Here is a 14,691-nt window from a genome sequence, read left to right as displayed (position 1 = left end):
CTAACTAGAGTGAATTCTCTGTACTTATGTCTATAGATTTTTTTTGATGTTCCCTTCAAATTTAAATGATAGTTCAGGCTCCTCTCTCTGTCTCTGTCTCTCTGTCTCTCTCTGTCTCTGTCTCTCTCTCTGTATCTCCATCTCTATCTCTCTGTCTCTGTCTCTCTTTCTCTCCCCTCTGTCTGTCTCTGTCTCCCTCTCCTCCTCTCTCCTTCTCTCCTTCTCCCTCTCTCTTTGCAATGACTATAGAAAGTTCTTTGATATGAGGTATTTTTTTAATGAGCTAGTTTCTTTTCTCAAAAACATTATCTTTGAAGAATAAAGGATTAATACAGAAAGAATTTAAGGATTTCAATATGGACAAAAGAGGGGACATTGCTCAATGGATGCAGAGTTTGCCTCAGAGACAGGAAGACCTGCAGTCAAGCCCTGCCTCTGAGCATGTTGACTGTGTGACCCTGAGCAAGTCACTGAACCTCTCAGTGCCCCCAGGCAATTCTCTAGTGGAGTATATGCACTGATTGGTAACGGGAGTTTCCTCACCCTGTAGCACTAATGTCAAACTCGAGTAGAAAGAGGAGGACCACTAAACTATACAGAGGCATTCTTGGGGACTGCATATTCACCTATAAAACCACATATCAACATTATCCATGTTCTATTGTAGTTTTGTTTTTATTAAAAAAATTCCAATTACATTTCAATCTGGTTGGGAGCACACTTGGAAATGTTGTGGGCCTTAATGCAGCAGGTGTTTATATGTATGTTTGATGTCTCTGCCCTACACCAAAGAAATTACAGAACTGGACAAAAACAAAATGGAGAAGTGAGAAATTTTTTCTCTAAAACTAATATCACGTACATAGCAGAATATTCATTTTAGTCACAAAAATCCCAACCCAACTCTCTTTTCTCTCTAGTTCATAGCAAATAAGACTTCTCAGAAAGGTTTTGATGGTGCATTTCACATGTGCCCTTGAACAGTTATGTGGTTTCTTTTCTCAACCATCAAAGTTTGAAGGGCTAATCATTGTAACTGGGTGAATGGTAATTTACTTATTCTCTTTGCAAAGAAGGACCTTTGAATTCTTTTTCCCCCTAGTGAAGGCCAGAACTAATGATTCCTTGGCATCTGCCTGATGTTGTGAACATAATTCCATGCTTTATAAAATGCATGTGTGTGTGTATATATATGTATATATACATATATATGTATATATATACACATATATATGTATACATATATATGTATGTGTGTATATCTATATCTATATCTATATCTATATCTATCTATCTATCTATCTATCTATATATATATATATATATATATATATATAATGTCTCTATGTGGGCATGTCCATGTTTGCATGTGAGTGTAATTGTATCAGTCTGCCAGACTTTTTGGTTATTACTCTATGATTTCAGGAAGATTTATCACAGAATCAAAGGATTTCAGAATGGGAAGGAACCTCAAAGCCAAATTCTAATTTATATGTCCAAAAGAATACCCGCTAAAATACTTTGCAAATGGCCTTTTAGGCTTAAAGGCTTTCTGTGAATGGGAACCAACTACTTTCCCAAGCCAGCCTATTAGAATTTTGGGAAAGACCTGTTTGTTTCAGACAAAATACTCTTCTACCTTGCTTTTGCATCTTGTACTTTTTTATGTTTGTGTGTGTGTGTATATATATATATATATACACACACACACACATATATATATACATATATATATATAATATATATAGAAAGCTATAGCTATGGATAGTGTATATGATGTATGTATTTATGACATTTCTCAAGCATCAGGTTGTATTCAGGAAAGATTAAATCTCCAATTCTTCCAAAACATGTTCTGAAATCAAGTAGGAATTGTCTATGTGCCTTTTTTTAATCTGTGACTTCTATGGATAATTGAAATGCTTGACAAGCCTTTTTAATAAGATTTAAAAAAAATTTATTTTTGTTTCAAAGAAATATATCCATTTTTTGGATCAGTTATAATTAAGTAAGGGTATACCTAACAAATCAAAGGTTTTTACATCATGGATTTATTTGACAATTTGATGAAGACTATATATTCCTTAGACTGTTTTTTTAAATGCCTAAAATAAAATAAATATGATTACAATGGAAACCAATTGAAAAAATATAGTTATAAAAATATTTTTAAAAAGGTTATAGATCTCAGATTAAGAATCCCTACTACAAATGAATGCACTCAGGCACCAGGCATAGATGAAAACCAATGCCAACTACACTGATTTCTTGAAATTCAAATGGATGGTTGGTCATTCCTAGAAATGTAGGAATAAAGTTTCAATTAGATGTAAAAATTAAATGCTTTAAAGTATTTTTCGCATTCAGCAAGGGATACTTTGTGGAGGAAAGGCACAGTTATTATCATCTTTGAATGTTAAATGTTAATGTTAATGTATAAAATGTGAATGTTAAAGAGTAGACATCATATTGAGTTATCTTAGTAATTCTTCTTGAGCTCTGCCCAGAGTAGGCTGTGTATTGCAACATATTTCCTGTATGCTACAACCATGACTAAATAAAGCCAAATATTAATTTATTAGTTATCCCCTAGAAAAGATAATTATGTATATAAGAAAATCCACAGTTTTAAAGTCTCCAATTTTGTTTTTAATAGGTAAATTCTATCTTCTAATTAATGAATGCATGCTCTTAGTCTGGCCTCTAATTTAAAAATAAATACTTTATAGATGTATTCTTATGAACATTCTTATTCAAATAAAACAGCACCCACATATAAAACTTGCTTTCAGAGATCTTGTTATGAAGCATCAATACTTCAGACTTTTTTTTAACAAGTCCTTGATATGAAGTATTAATAACATGAGTTCAGCTTACTCAGTTTTTTCCCTGAAAGTTCTTCAGTCCTAAGACTTCCTTTGATCTCTGACCCCAGTTTCTATAATTGAGCATGATTAGAAGTATTTACTTAGAAGGGCAAAGGTTTTACAGGTCAAGACTAAAGTGCATTGGCCAACTGGTTGGTGGATGTCTGAATAAACCCAATTAACATGTCAGAATAAAAAGAGCCTGTGTGTGATATGACATTTTCCCCTTCAGACTACTGATGAGAGAGTTCAACTGTCTGACATAAGACCTAGCAGGTGGTACCAGTTCCGAGTGGCTGCCGTTAATGTGCATGGGACAAGAGGCTTCACAGCACCCAGTAAACACTTCCGCTCCTCTAAAGGTTAGTGTTGGTTTCCTGCCTCTGATGCTCACCTTCGACTTGGTCACATATGGAATGCAACTTTGCCCTTTTAATGTTTCATATTTATAGTTTGCAACAGGTGGACATTCTGTATTTAGCCATTCATTTCTGCATTGGGTCCAAATCTGTTCAAAGCTGCCCTGCAAATTTATGAGTGAAGATGTGTTCCTTTATCTGTAAAGAGACTTAACAGAAATTGAAAGGATGTTTCATACTCATATCTTCAAGCCCAAAGTCTTCTTTGAACCAAACTAAATCTTCGAATCAATTTCAATGAGTAAATAGATTAAAGTATGAAAATTTATCTTCATTTGATTTGAGAAGGATACATTTTAGGTTTGGACACATAAGCATCCATCACTGATTTCATAAATATCTATCATTTTGACTAATACAGAAGCAATACTGCCACAGAATTTCTTGATTTTGGTTAATAATATTATTCAGTATATAAATTTTAGAGGACTTTATATCCCCTCTATTCCATCAATAATTTTACTTAATTCCTTATCTATAATAGTTATCTTACAACTTGGTAGACAATTTGTGATTTTTTATGTTACATTTAAGAATTGGCTAAAGGAAGGTGGATTCATTTAGTCCGTGACCCTATGGCAAGCACAACAGAACATCAGGCCCCTTCACATAAACTCCCTGCTGCTCAATCCACACTACCCTGAATTGATTATGCAGCCATCTGGATAGGTCATCAAGATACAGCTGTTAGGCCATACACAGCCATAGGCTCAGTTGTATCATTTGTGTACTGCTTACCTATCTTAATTGTTCAGATTTTCATTTTTTTTCAGTGCATGGCAATACCAACAAATAGCGAAATTTCTAATTTCAATTTGCATTATTGCAAATAATGCTGTGCCTTAGGTAATGAAAGCATTTTGGCTGCCTGGTTTACAATACATTGGAGAAGATCACTTGATGGAAAAAAAATTTTCCTTAGGCCAAATTTTAGCATTCAGAAAGCCTAATTATGTTGTTCTTATATGCACAATTTCTGCCAATTACTCTGTGAGCTCCATGTATACAGGGCATGTATTGTATTTGCAATTGATGCAGTTTAAAACTGGGGATTTAATATAGCATTAGAGATGGACCTTTAGCTCTTTTTTTTAAAAAAGGGAACATAGAAGAGTTGCTATACTTTTATTCAGAAAATATAGGAAAAGAGTAGAAATGGGAGTGATATATTTTTAAAGTAGGAAAAAGAATTTTAGGTAAGTGATTCCCATTAACATCAAGCAGACTTGAATGTTAGTCACCTTTTAAGAAGGCTGTGTGTATGCAATGCAGGTGCTTTGCATAATTTATGGAAGAGTAAAATAACTGGTTGAGATGGGGTAAATGGCAATAGAAAAAGATCATAAAATGTTTTATCTCTATATTGCTAGATTCAAATGTAATTTTGGCCTCTAATTAATAAAAGTTTTTTATCATCTTATTAGCTATATGAAAAATATGAACAGATCCTCATAGGACAACTCCTTAGCTCTCTATATCAGAAAAGAAGCAGCTCCTGGTCCCTGTTTAGAGTTTTTATAGTTGTGGACTGATGCACAGAGAACCACATTTGCTGCAAAGGTCTTGGTGACCTGACATATAATGAAGACTGGCATATATTCTGTGTTCAATAAATTTGGCAAAATGTTGCTTAACTCAATTTGTTCCTTAGGAGTCCTCTTCAAATTTCCAAGGTGAGTTTTATGAGAAAGCAATTGTCATATGGTATAATTTCCAGGAAGCATTTACTGCTCCAAAAATCCTTCATCAGTTTTCTATTCCTCATCACTCCAAAATTGGAATTATGTTCCTTTTGCTTAAAACCCAATCTTACCTGTTAATGTGTAAGAACTCTTTAAGAATTAATTTGTTCATTATGTGACTTTGTGCCACACAAAATAGTTTATCATGGCTCATTCATGAAAGTGTGCTTGGGTAGAAAATAGGATGGAAGGGAAAATGAATATATTAAAATAGTTTTGCCTACTTCATAAGTTTGCTTATCATAAGCAAAAAGAGCTAATGTGCAGGATGACAAAAATAGGGTCTGAAATGGGTATGAACTATCTGGGGTAATGGGGGGAGTAAAATTAGATTTATCTTTAAGAAGTGTTAATTCTCAATAAAAGCTAAAAAAACCCCAATCCTACTACATAGTGCAGGATTGGGATAAAATTATTATATTGGGATACAGTTACTTTGAAAAAAAGAAGAGAGTACTTTAGTTCACCATAAGCTCAGTATGATCCAATAGGTAATGTAGCTGAAAATCAAAACAAGTATGATATTAGGTTTCATGGTATCCAGAAAGAGGGAGGTGATATCTCCTAATTCACATGGTAGGTCATTCCAAATCAGGTATATTGTGTTTAGTATTCAATCCTATGTATTAAGAGGATGATGAATAAATTCTGGAATATGTCAGAGAAGGATTATAAGAACGTCAAGGCGATTCAACACATGATCTATGATCTAACTAACTGGTATCCTTTTTGTTCCTCATATACAGCATTCCATCTTCTATCTTTGTGACTTCATGGTATTAAAGCATTATATAAATGCTAGATATTGGCACTCTAAACCTTTTTAATTTTTTTAATTTTTAGAGAATCAGAGCTGTACATTAGAAATATTGAGCAAATGGAAGTAGAGAAGATAGGTTTGGAGATAGGACACTGAAGTATGGAAGACCAGTTGGAAAGTTATTACATTTATTTAAGGAAAATATGATGAAGGCCTGACTTAGGGTAGCTGCGATATCAATGGAAAGGAAGGATTATATATTGTAGAGGCAGGATCTAGGCAGCTTGGAAACTGATTGGACTTTGAGAATTAGAGAGAAAGAGAAAAAAAAGTCAAAAGATTATTTTTAAAGCTTTAAACCTGAGTAACTGGAAGGATAATTGATGTTATTAATATAAATAGAAATGTTTGTAAGAGGGTACTGTTTTGTGGGGGGGGGGATATTGTGAATTGAGTTTGGGATATATTAAATTTGAAGTCAGTCGGGTATCCAAGTGGAGACATCCAAAACAAAGTTGAAAATGTCAGAACAGAGTTCTGGGAAGAGGTTTGATGGCAGATATGTAGATCTTCTAATCATCTTTATAGAGGTAATCAGTGACCAGATGGTGTCACCAAACCAGAGCATATGGAGAGGAGAAAGCCAAAGAAAGAACCTTAGAAAACATACACATGTTAGACATTGGATGACTAGCCCATAAAGGAAATTGAGGAGGAGAAATTGGAGAGATAGAACCACTACAAGATGTTTGAAGCCATCTCTGGAGTCAAAGAAATGGATCCAACCTTTTTGTTACCATTAAGGCATGCTTATCTGTAGTAGAACTGTTTCACTCATTTTCTTATTTAGTTAGTGCAGTAATAAAATATAATTCATATTTATATGTATATTTTAAAAAATGCTAACTTTTTAACTTGACTTTAATACAATTATGTTCTAAGATAATAATTTGGAAAATAATTTATGAAAGAATGAGTCCTATTTAAATGAGCTAGAAACCATCACCTTTTCATATTCCCATATGTATTTTCATTGAATATTTAGTGTCTATAGACTGATATAATTGGATTATGACACAACAGTAATCCTAGTGAGAAAATTAATAGAATATTATGTACTTTCAGAAAGGATAATAACAAATATCGAATCTTAACTACAATTTATAAAGAAATGGTCCATTGTTTCTCTTTTTCTTTCTCCTCTTCCCTCCTGAACCAACTTATTTATCCACTCTGTGCTCTAATACTCAAACTCTGCTATTTGTGAGATTTGTTATGACAAAGTATTGATTTTTAAAATCACCATTTCCAAAATAATAGACTAAGTTCTGGTTTAGAACTGGCTAGGTATTGTTGAGTTCATTGAAAACTATCAAACCAGTTAAGTGCCTAAACATAGCTTCCTGTCTCCTTGAAAAACTCTTATTTTCCCAACTTTTCAACACCATAGTGTTCTTTGTATGGTGAGATTTTTTTTATTATTATTTATGAGCTGATTACTTGGTTGATATATTTCCTTGGTCCCTTCTTCCTCCTCCTACCTCCTGCTGCCTGCCTTTTGGTTATCTCATTACTTGCTGTAATTTCCACTAGAGTGTATATAGAGTCATAAAGTATCCTAAGCTCCAATTACTTTTAGCTAATTGTTTATAGCCTCAGCTAAGTAGTTCGATATTATTGGGAACAAAAGGAATATGAGGTTGGTCTTTATATTTCCATTAGCCATACTATGTTTTATACTATTAATAAATTAAATATAAAATATTATATATATGCACATGTAGATTTATAATTCTAGGAGTAAATATGGCTTAGGGATTAGGGAATGTTCTATTCTTCTGTTTTTTTCCTCAGTTAGAAAAGGGAGATGATAATCTTGGCATACTTTAATCTATCTTCACAGAGCCTTAGCTAACAGTGGCAAAATCTTCACAGGCAAGAACAATTATCCCAGTCCCCTTTGAAACACCTACTTTTATGGCCATAAATCATTTCACATTAAGAACAAATACAAAGAGTCACAACAGAATAAACTGTGGATTAATTTTGGGGTCCTTTCATGAGAGGCAATCGATGTAAGTTCCCAACCAGTCTGAAATGTATCGGCTCTGCCTTACTCTGCTATGTAGGCAACAGCGCAATATTGTTATCTATTATTTTAAAATACATTTTCCTAAAGGACAAAGATTGACTCATTTAGGTTTAATTTCTGTATGTACCTAAAACAAAATTGGAATGAGGATTTAAAATCATCATTAAAGAAAATGCTAATGGCCAAATTACCAAGTTAAAACACATTCTTTATATCTGTTAAAAGACAATAAACTATAAAAACAAAAAGAGAAGTTACAGGTGATATTAGTCACTATGTTAGGCAGTTTCGCTTAACAGTTTTTTCCCCTCTAATGGATAGCTTCTCTGGGAGCTGGCTTTTTGGGAAGTGATGATGTATGTGAATAAAAAGCATCAATCAAAGCATTTAAAGGATGCATAAATAGGTTTATTGATGTGCAATGATGAAATGCTTCAAAAATAATGACATTCCTATTCTTTCACTATTAGGCAAGGGCAGCAGCTGGAGACATGCCTGTTAATTGTTAGAAATTATTGTTAAGAAATATAAAGCTTGAATGTTATGGTGCTGTATCACATTGTATTGATGTGAAACATAGTTTGTGATAGGCATGACCCAAATCAAGAGGGCATCAAGGCTTGTGGTGAGATGAGTTGATTACTCGGCACAGCTGTGTAGGAGTTAGGACAGATGCCCAGGTGTGGGCATCATATGGTATGCCGTACACAAAGGAAAGTACAAGGACTTCTTTTAAAGTAAGTAGTTCAAAGTGAGCATTGAAAACAGTGTGACCTGGCACAATGTACCGAAAGACCAAATAACTTCATAAAATCAAAGTAAAAGACAGGCTATCCAACAATGAGCTTACATTTTTTTCTTTTTTGATCAGAAGTTTCTTTATCACAACTCTGTATACTTTGATCCGATAGAATTATTAGATTGCTTGAGTCAAATGGGGGCTTTGTGAATTGAATTTTGAGAAGCTATTATCTACCTATGTTTATGTGTTTATCTCTTGATTTATACATCTGTCCAAACATCTAGCTATTCCTTTGTTTGTTTATTTAGATTGGTTCAGCTATTAGTACTTATTGAAAGCAACAACAAATTAAAGTTATCTAGTTTCAATTAGGCCCTTACCTATATACTTTAATTAATTCCTGATCTATTCCCTGTCACATTCTGAATTGTAGTCCTAAATCATCTCTACTCTCCGTGGGTCCCCACATCTGTCCTTAACCCACTCTCTCTTAGGAAATGATATTGCCTGCTACTTTATTTAGAAGGTTGTGGCTATCCATCCTAAGGTCCTTCATGTTCCTTTCTGCATATATCTAGACTTTTCTCTCTTTGCATCTACTCCTTTGTTCCCAACCTGGAGGATGTGACTGTCTTATTTCTTCTCTATTTCTGCTCTGGATCCCATCCTTACTGTCTGTTTCTAGAGAGAGTTTCACTTCATCCATCATTTCTTCTCTCTTTCTGCTGGCTCTTTTCCTGCCAAATATGCTTATTCCATTCTCTTTACCCCCATCAATAATCTTTCTTAATGTACAGGTCTACCCATAATAGAGCCTGCTTTAATTCCTTTTTGTTTCCTTTTAGCTTATCTGACTAAATACAAATGCTTCAGCCTGACATGTAAGGCCTCCCACAATCTGGTTCTCATCCGCTACCCTATTCTTAATTCACATTACTTAACCTTCATATATTCTGTGTCCTAGCCAACATAGACTGCCAGTTATTCCCTAATATTGACCTAATGTCTTCCAGTTTCATCAATTTGCATAAGCCTCTTTACCATGGCAGGTATATGCATCCTTCTCATCAATGGAATCATTATCTTCCTTCAAAGGTCAGCTCGGTAGCTATGTCATTCACATAGGCTTCTTTGATCCTTCCAGCTAAAAGTCTTCTCTCTTGCCTCAAACTTTCCTGGAGAATTTTGTCAAGACCTCTGCTTTGCCCCCATCAGAGCCTACTTTGAATCATACTGGTCCATCCAAAAGTCATTGCTCATCTATTGAGCACAAGCTTCCTTGATAATAAGACGTATACTACTTTGCACTTCTAGAGCCTAGCACAGTGTGTTTTGCCGATGCATCATTTAAGAAATATTTGTTGAATTGAATTGATTGTAGTAATGGCTAGGAATAGAAATGGCCTTTATTATTTGGGAAACCCTGCCCCTGAAATCATTTGCACGCTGGCAGAGAAAGGCATCGCATTCACTTTCCTTTTACCTCAAGCACCATCCAATTTTAGCACCATATCTGTTTTTCATGTCATTAATTTTTTTTGGAGTAGATAGAGCACTGCCTTTGGGCCCAACTTGATTGTCTTTGTAAATTCTCAGGCAGGGCAGTTTCTAAAACAAATGTTTCAAATTCTTCAGCATTTCCCTTCTTTGGGAACCAATGCTCAGTTTTTCTTAACTCACATGAAAAATTTTCAAAGAGATCAGTTCTATGAGAAGCTTAGAAAAAAGATATGTCTATTTCAGTTATTAAACTTACTGTGTGCCCAGGACTGTACTAAGCTGCAAAGAAAGGTAAAAACACCATTCCTGCTCAAAGGGCACTTACATTCTAATAGGGGGTGGCAGCACCTAAATGATGGGAAACATGAATAGATGAAAGGCAACGTCATAGGGAAGCAGTAAGGGAAACTAGGAAAGACCCCCTGTAGAGCATAGGCCAACTCTCAAAGGAAGCCATAGAAACCAAGAGGTGAGGGGGGAGAACATTCTAGACATAGGAGACAACCTAAGCAAAAGCATGGCGATGGATGGAGATGGATATGGAATGTCATGTGTAAGGAACAGCAAATAGGCCAATCTGGGAAGTAGAAGGAAATCAAGTGGAAGACTGTAAAGGTAGGAAGGGCCCAGGTTGTGAGGAGCTTTAAATGCCAAAGAAGGAAATTTATTTTTAATTTATTCTACAGCAGGGCTGTCCAACATTAGGTTTTCATTGAAACAACAGACAATGTATTTTGATTTGCCATTTCAGTGAGAGATCTGCGATAGCTGGGTTTCATTTACGAAAGCATTTATGTAAATTTGTATGCTTGTCAGCGGGCTGACACTGCAGGCCACATTTTGGGCAGCCCTGTTCTAGAGCACAGATTCTTTTTTTTATAATTAAGATTTTTTTTTATTTTTAGTTTACAACGCTTAGTTCCACGTAATTTTGAGTTCCAGATTTTCTTCCCCGCCCCCCCAAGACAGCATGGAATTCGATATATCTTCTACATATAACTTCACATTGAACTCATTTACACAATAGTCAAGTGGTAAAGAAGAATTATGACCAATGGATCAAGAGAAAGAAGAAACAAAACCAAAACAACCAAAAACAAACAGAAGGAAAAAAAAAGGGGAAACAAAAAAAGGAGAGCAAACAGTGTGCCTCAGTCTGCATTCATACTTCATAGTTCTTTCTCTGGATGTAGATAACTCTCTTAGAGCACAGATTCTTAATCTAGGGTCAGTGAACTTTGTTTTTGTTGTATTGTTTGGTTATATTTTTATAACTATATTCCAAAGCAACTATTTTTTTCTATGTAGTCCTATGTATTTCATTTTATCAATTTAAAAAATTATTCTAAGAAGGGGTGCATAGACTTCACTTAACTGCAAAATGGTCCAAGACACAAATATGATTAAGAACTCCTGTGCTAGAGCTAATAGGGAGCCAGTGTAGTTTATTGCATAGAGCCGTGGCATGCAGCATAATGTCATTTATGCTTGTTCAAGTAGAGAAGTTAGAAAGAAACTTCAGTTAGAATTACTCCTAAACTGTGAAGGATGTTAGTAAAAGATAGAAGAATCCTATTACCTGTTTTCTGAGGTGAATACTAGTTTACTTCACCCACTCTTTGCTTGCAAATTTCCAAAAGCAGTCAGGCCAATTTTTAGTACAGAAGCTGAAAACACATTTTCCTATGGAATTTAGCCAGTATTAAAACAGGCAGACAATAACATTTTAGTTTTGCAAAGAGATTTGTTGTTGTTGTTGTTTTGAACTAACATCATTAACTTTATTAGTGCATAGATCAACTCCTCCAAACAATTCTAATAGTGTCTAGCTATTTTATTCCAAGTAAAAGGGGTTGCCTAAAATCAGTATTTCTTGTGTGGGTTTTTCTTTTCAGTATGAAGTTACTAGTGTATATAGGGTATAAATTACTAAGGAAAAGGAAGCAGACGACATTGTTTTCCCAGCACATAAGTACCATACTGGATGTGATTTCATGCATACATTACTGAGTGTTAGTAAAACTAGAACAGACACCCACTTGCAGTCGTAAAGTTCTCTCTGTGGCTCCTAAGGGACCCATGAGTTTTTTATACAGTTGCACAGCTGGTTTATGTGTACCATTTCAAATGGGCAGAACTCAGCCTTCTACATTTGCCTTGAAACTATTTAATGGCTGGAAACTTGTCTGCAATGCAGCTTTTCAAAGAGTTACATGTTTTAGCAGTCACAGATAATGCCAAATGATTCTTTTGAAAAAAAAAAGATCTTTTGGTCAATAAAATAGAAAAATGATTTTGAAATTAGAACTAAACCAGGTGTTATATTTATACTCAGGCTGATATTTCACAAAAGAAGGTACTGTCATTTCTTTTGAGATGTAACTAACTATCCTACAGATATTCCATATTTTCAAAAAGGCTTAATGTAATTTATTTGGTAAGAAATTATTCTCATCAGCATAAAGCAGGGAAGAATGTGACTTTGTTGTTCTGGATGCTTTCTACCTTTTTAGTCCTTTTATAACTTTAGTTAATTTCCTTTGGTTTTATGGATATGGGTTTCTGGATTTAGCAGATAGTTCTGCCTGTAAACACTGTGAATCTTTCTACACAGTATATAGTGTGAGGAGCTTTCCCCCGACCCCCACCCCTTCTGGAATAGTATATTTCCATGGAGTTTCTCTTCAATGATCTGAGCTTTATTTTTATCACCCTGTATTTTGTAAATGGTGATAAGCAATTTTATTGGTCACGTTGCCCAATAAAATTTAAAGATCTCCCAATATACCACAAATGCGCAACATTTCATATGGTTACCAACCACAAAACATTAAGTCAAAAAGTCTGAAATCCAAAGAACTGAAAGGTGCTGTTTTAGGTTACTGATAGCAGCTTTGAATGACTCTTAGCATGACAAGGTCACTATATTAAGACCGAAGGAGGGTTGTATACTAATCCACATGTTCAACATGTATTGCCTTTCATACTCATGAGGAGAAAGACTTGAGAATGTGAACTTATATTAGAATGGATTTATTCCCTTACATTTCTCAAATTATCAATAACATTTTATTTTGTAAAGAGGTTTTGCTTTCTACAATCTGTTGTTGCAGATGTTTTCAAACATCTTTGAAAGGCAGATTGATGTACATTCTGAAAGTCTGGTCCAGGGAACTCTGGGAATCTCTGAGATCCTTTCATGAGTTCTGCAATATTAAAACTTTTTGTAATAGCACGAAAGCTTTTTAGTTTGTAATATGGTAAGTATAGATCAATATGACCCACATAAACAAAATCTCTCTGAAGTCCTCAATAATTTTTAAGAGCATAAATGGGTGATTAAACCAAAATGATTGAGAACTGTTGGTGTAGGAGATCAATAGATGGAGAATCAGGAGACTTGCATTCTAGGCCAGGATTTGACAATCACTACCTGAGCATTCTTGGTCTGATTACATTTCTATGGATCACTTTCCTTATCCATCAAGTGAAGATATTAGATTAGATGACGTTTGAACTCCTTACTAAAATTCTATGATTCTCTGTATAGAAACTACTTTTATTATGTAAAATTATAAATATATTTTATAATGCCATAAGGAGTAATATCTAGCTTGTATGGCTATAGTCCATTACAGGGACGGTCAAATTTTTTTATAGACTGATTATTAAGGGAGAGATTTGAATTATAAAAAAAATTATTAAAGATCCACATCAGTTTCAGACTGTTTGGGTTTGTTCTCCCCCTGCAGATGGGAGTTCATGGAGATAAATTGGATTTACATTTTCTTCATTACTTTCTTAAGTCTAGAGTCTAGACAATAAAAAAAAAACTCAATAAATAAAACCCAGATTTTTTAACATTTGCCAATTTCATATGTACAAATGCTCACCTTGAAAATTTGACAATTGGTTTTCCTGGCTCTATTTTGAGTAGGTGGCACTTCAACCTTGGTTATGTACTTAGAGTTCATTTGTAGCTTGGTCCCTGCCTCCATAGAGTTTTCAGTTTGTTTGGGGGAAATATGAGTTGGTAATCCCCTAGTTATTAATAAGTGTAACATTTCTAAGGAGAAATACCTTGAAATTTACATAGATGTTATATTTGGTTTCCTGTAATCAAAATGGGGTGATATATAAAGATAAAATGAAATAACTGTTAATAATCCCTATTTTTGAAACATTAATGATAGTATAAGTTGTTTTATGTCTGTAAATATCTAAGTAAGCTTCTCCTAGATAACTGTGATCATAGATAATTGATTCCTATAATCAGTGGGATTGCATTAGAGGAGTCATTTAATTTGAGGTTACTGAATGAACTTAGAGTGCAAATGAAATTCATTTAAAGGCATATTTTCATATTATAAACTTTCATGTTCATCATGAAGAAAATGATTGGTAAAATGCATTTTATACACTTTTAGCTTTTTTCCTAGGTGGGAGTATGGGTTTTCTGGCAAATTCAATTAGATTCAATTCAACAAACATTTATTAAGTAACTTCTGTGGTCAAAGCACTGTGCTCAGTGCTGGAAATCAGATGAAAACATAATAGCCCGCACCTTCA

The 14,691-nt window shown here is 34.3% G+C and overlaps 1 protein-coding gene across 1 annotated transcript in view; it reads left to right on the top strand.

Annotated features, from left to right (window-relative positions):
- The window catches only part of ANOS1 (anosmin 1), a 256,068-nt gene that overhangs the window by 188,226 nt on the left and 53,151 nt on the right, over positions 1-14,691 (top strand). Inside the window, exon 6 of the mRNA XM_036746532.1 lies at positions 3,100-3,229. Coding sequence (XP_036602427.1) covers positions 3,100-3,229 — 130 coding nt within the window. The remainder of the gene's footprint in view (positions 1-3,099; positions 3,230-14,691) is intronic.

Source organism: Trichosurus vulpecula, chromosome 2, assembly GCF_011100635.1.
Source record: "Trichosurus vulpecula isolate mTriVul1 chromosome 2, mTriVul1.pri, whole genome shotgun sequence".
NCBI lineage: Eukaryota > Metazoa > Chordata > Mammalia > Diprotodontia > Phalangeridae > Trichosurus > Trichosurus vulpecula.
Note: the sequence above shows the minus strand (reverse complement) of the source record. Positions and strands in the feature narration are given on the sequence as shown.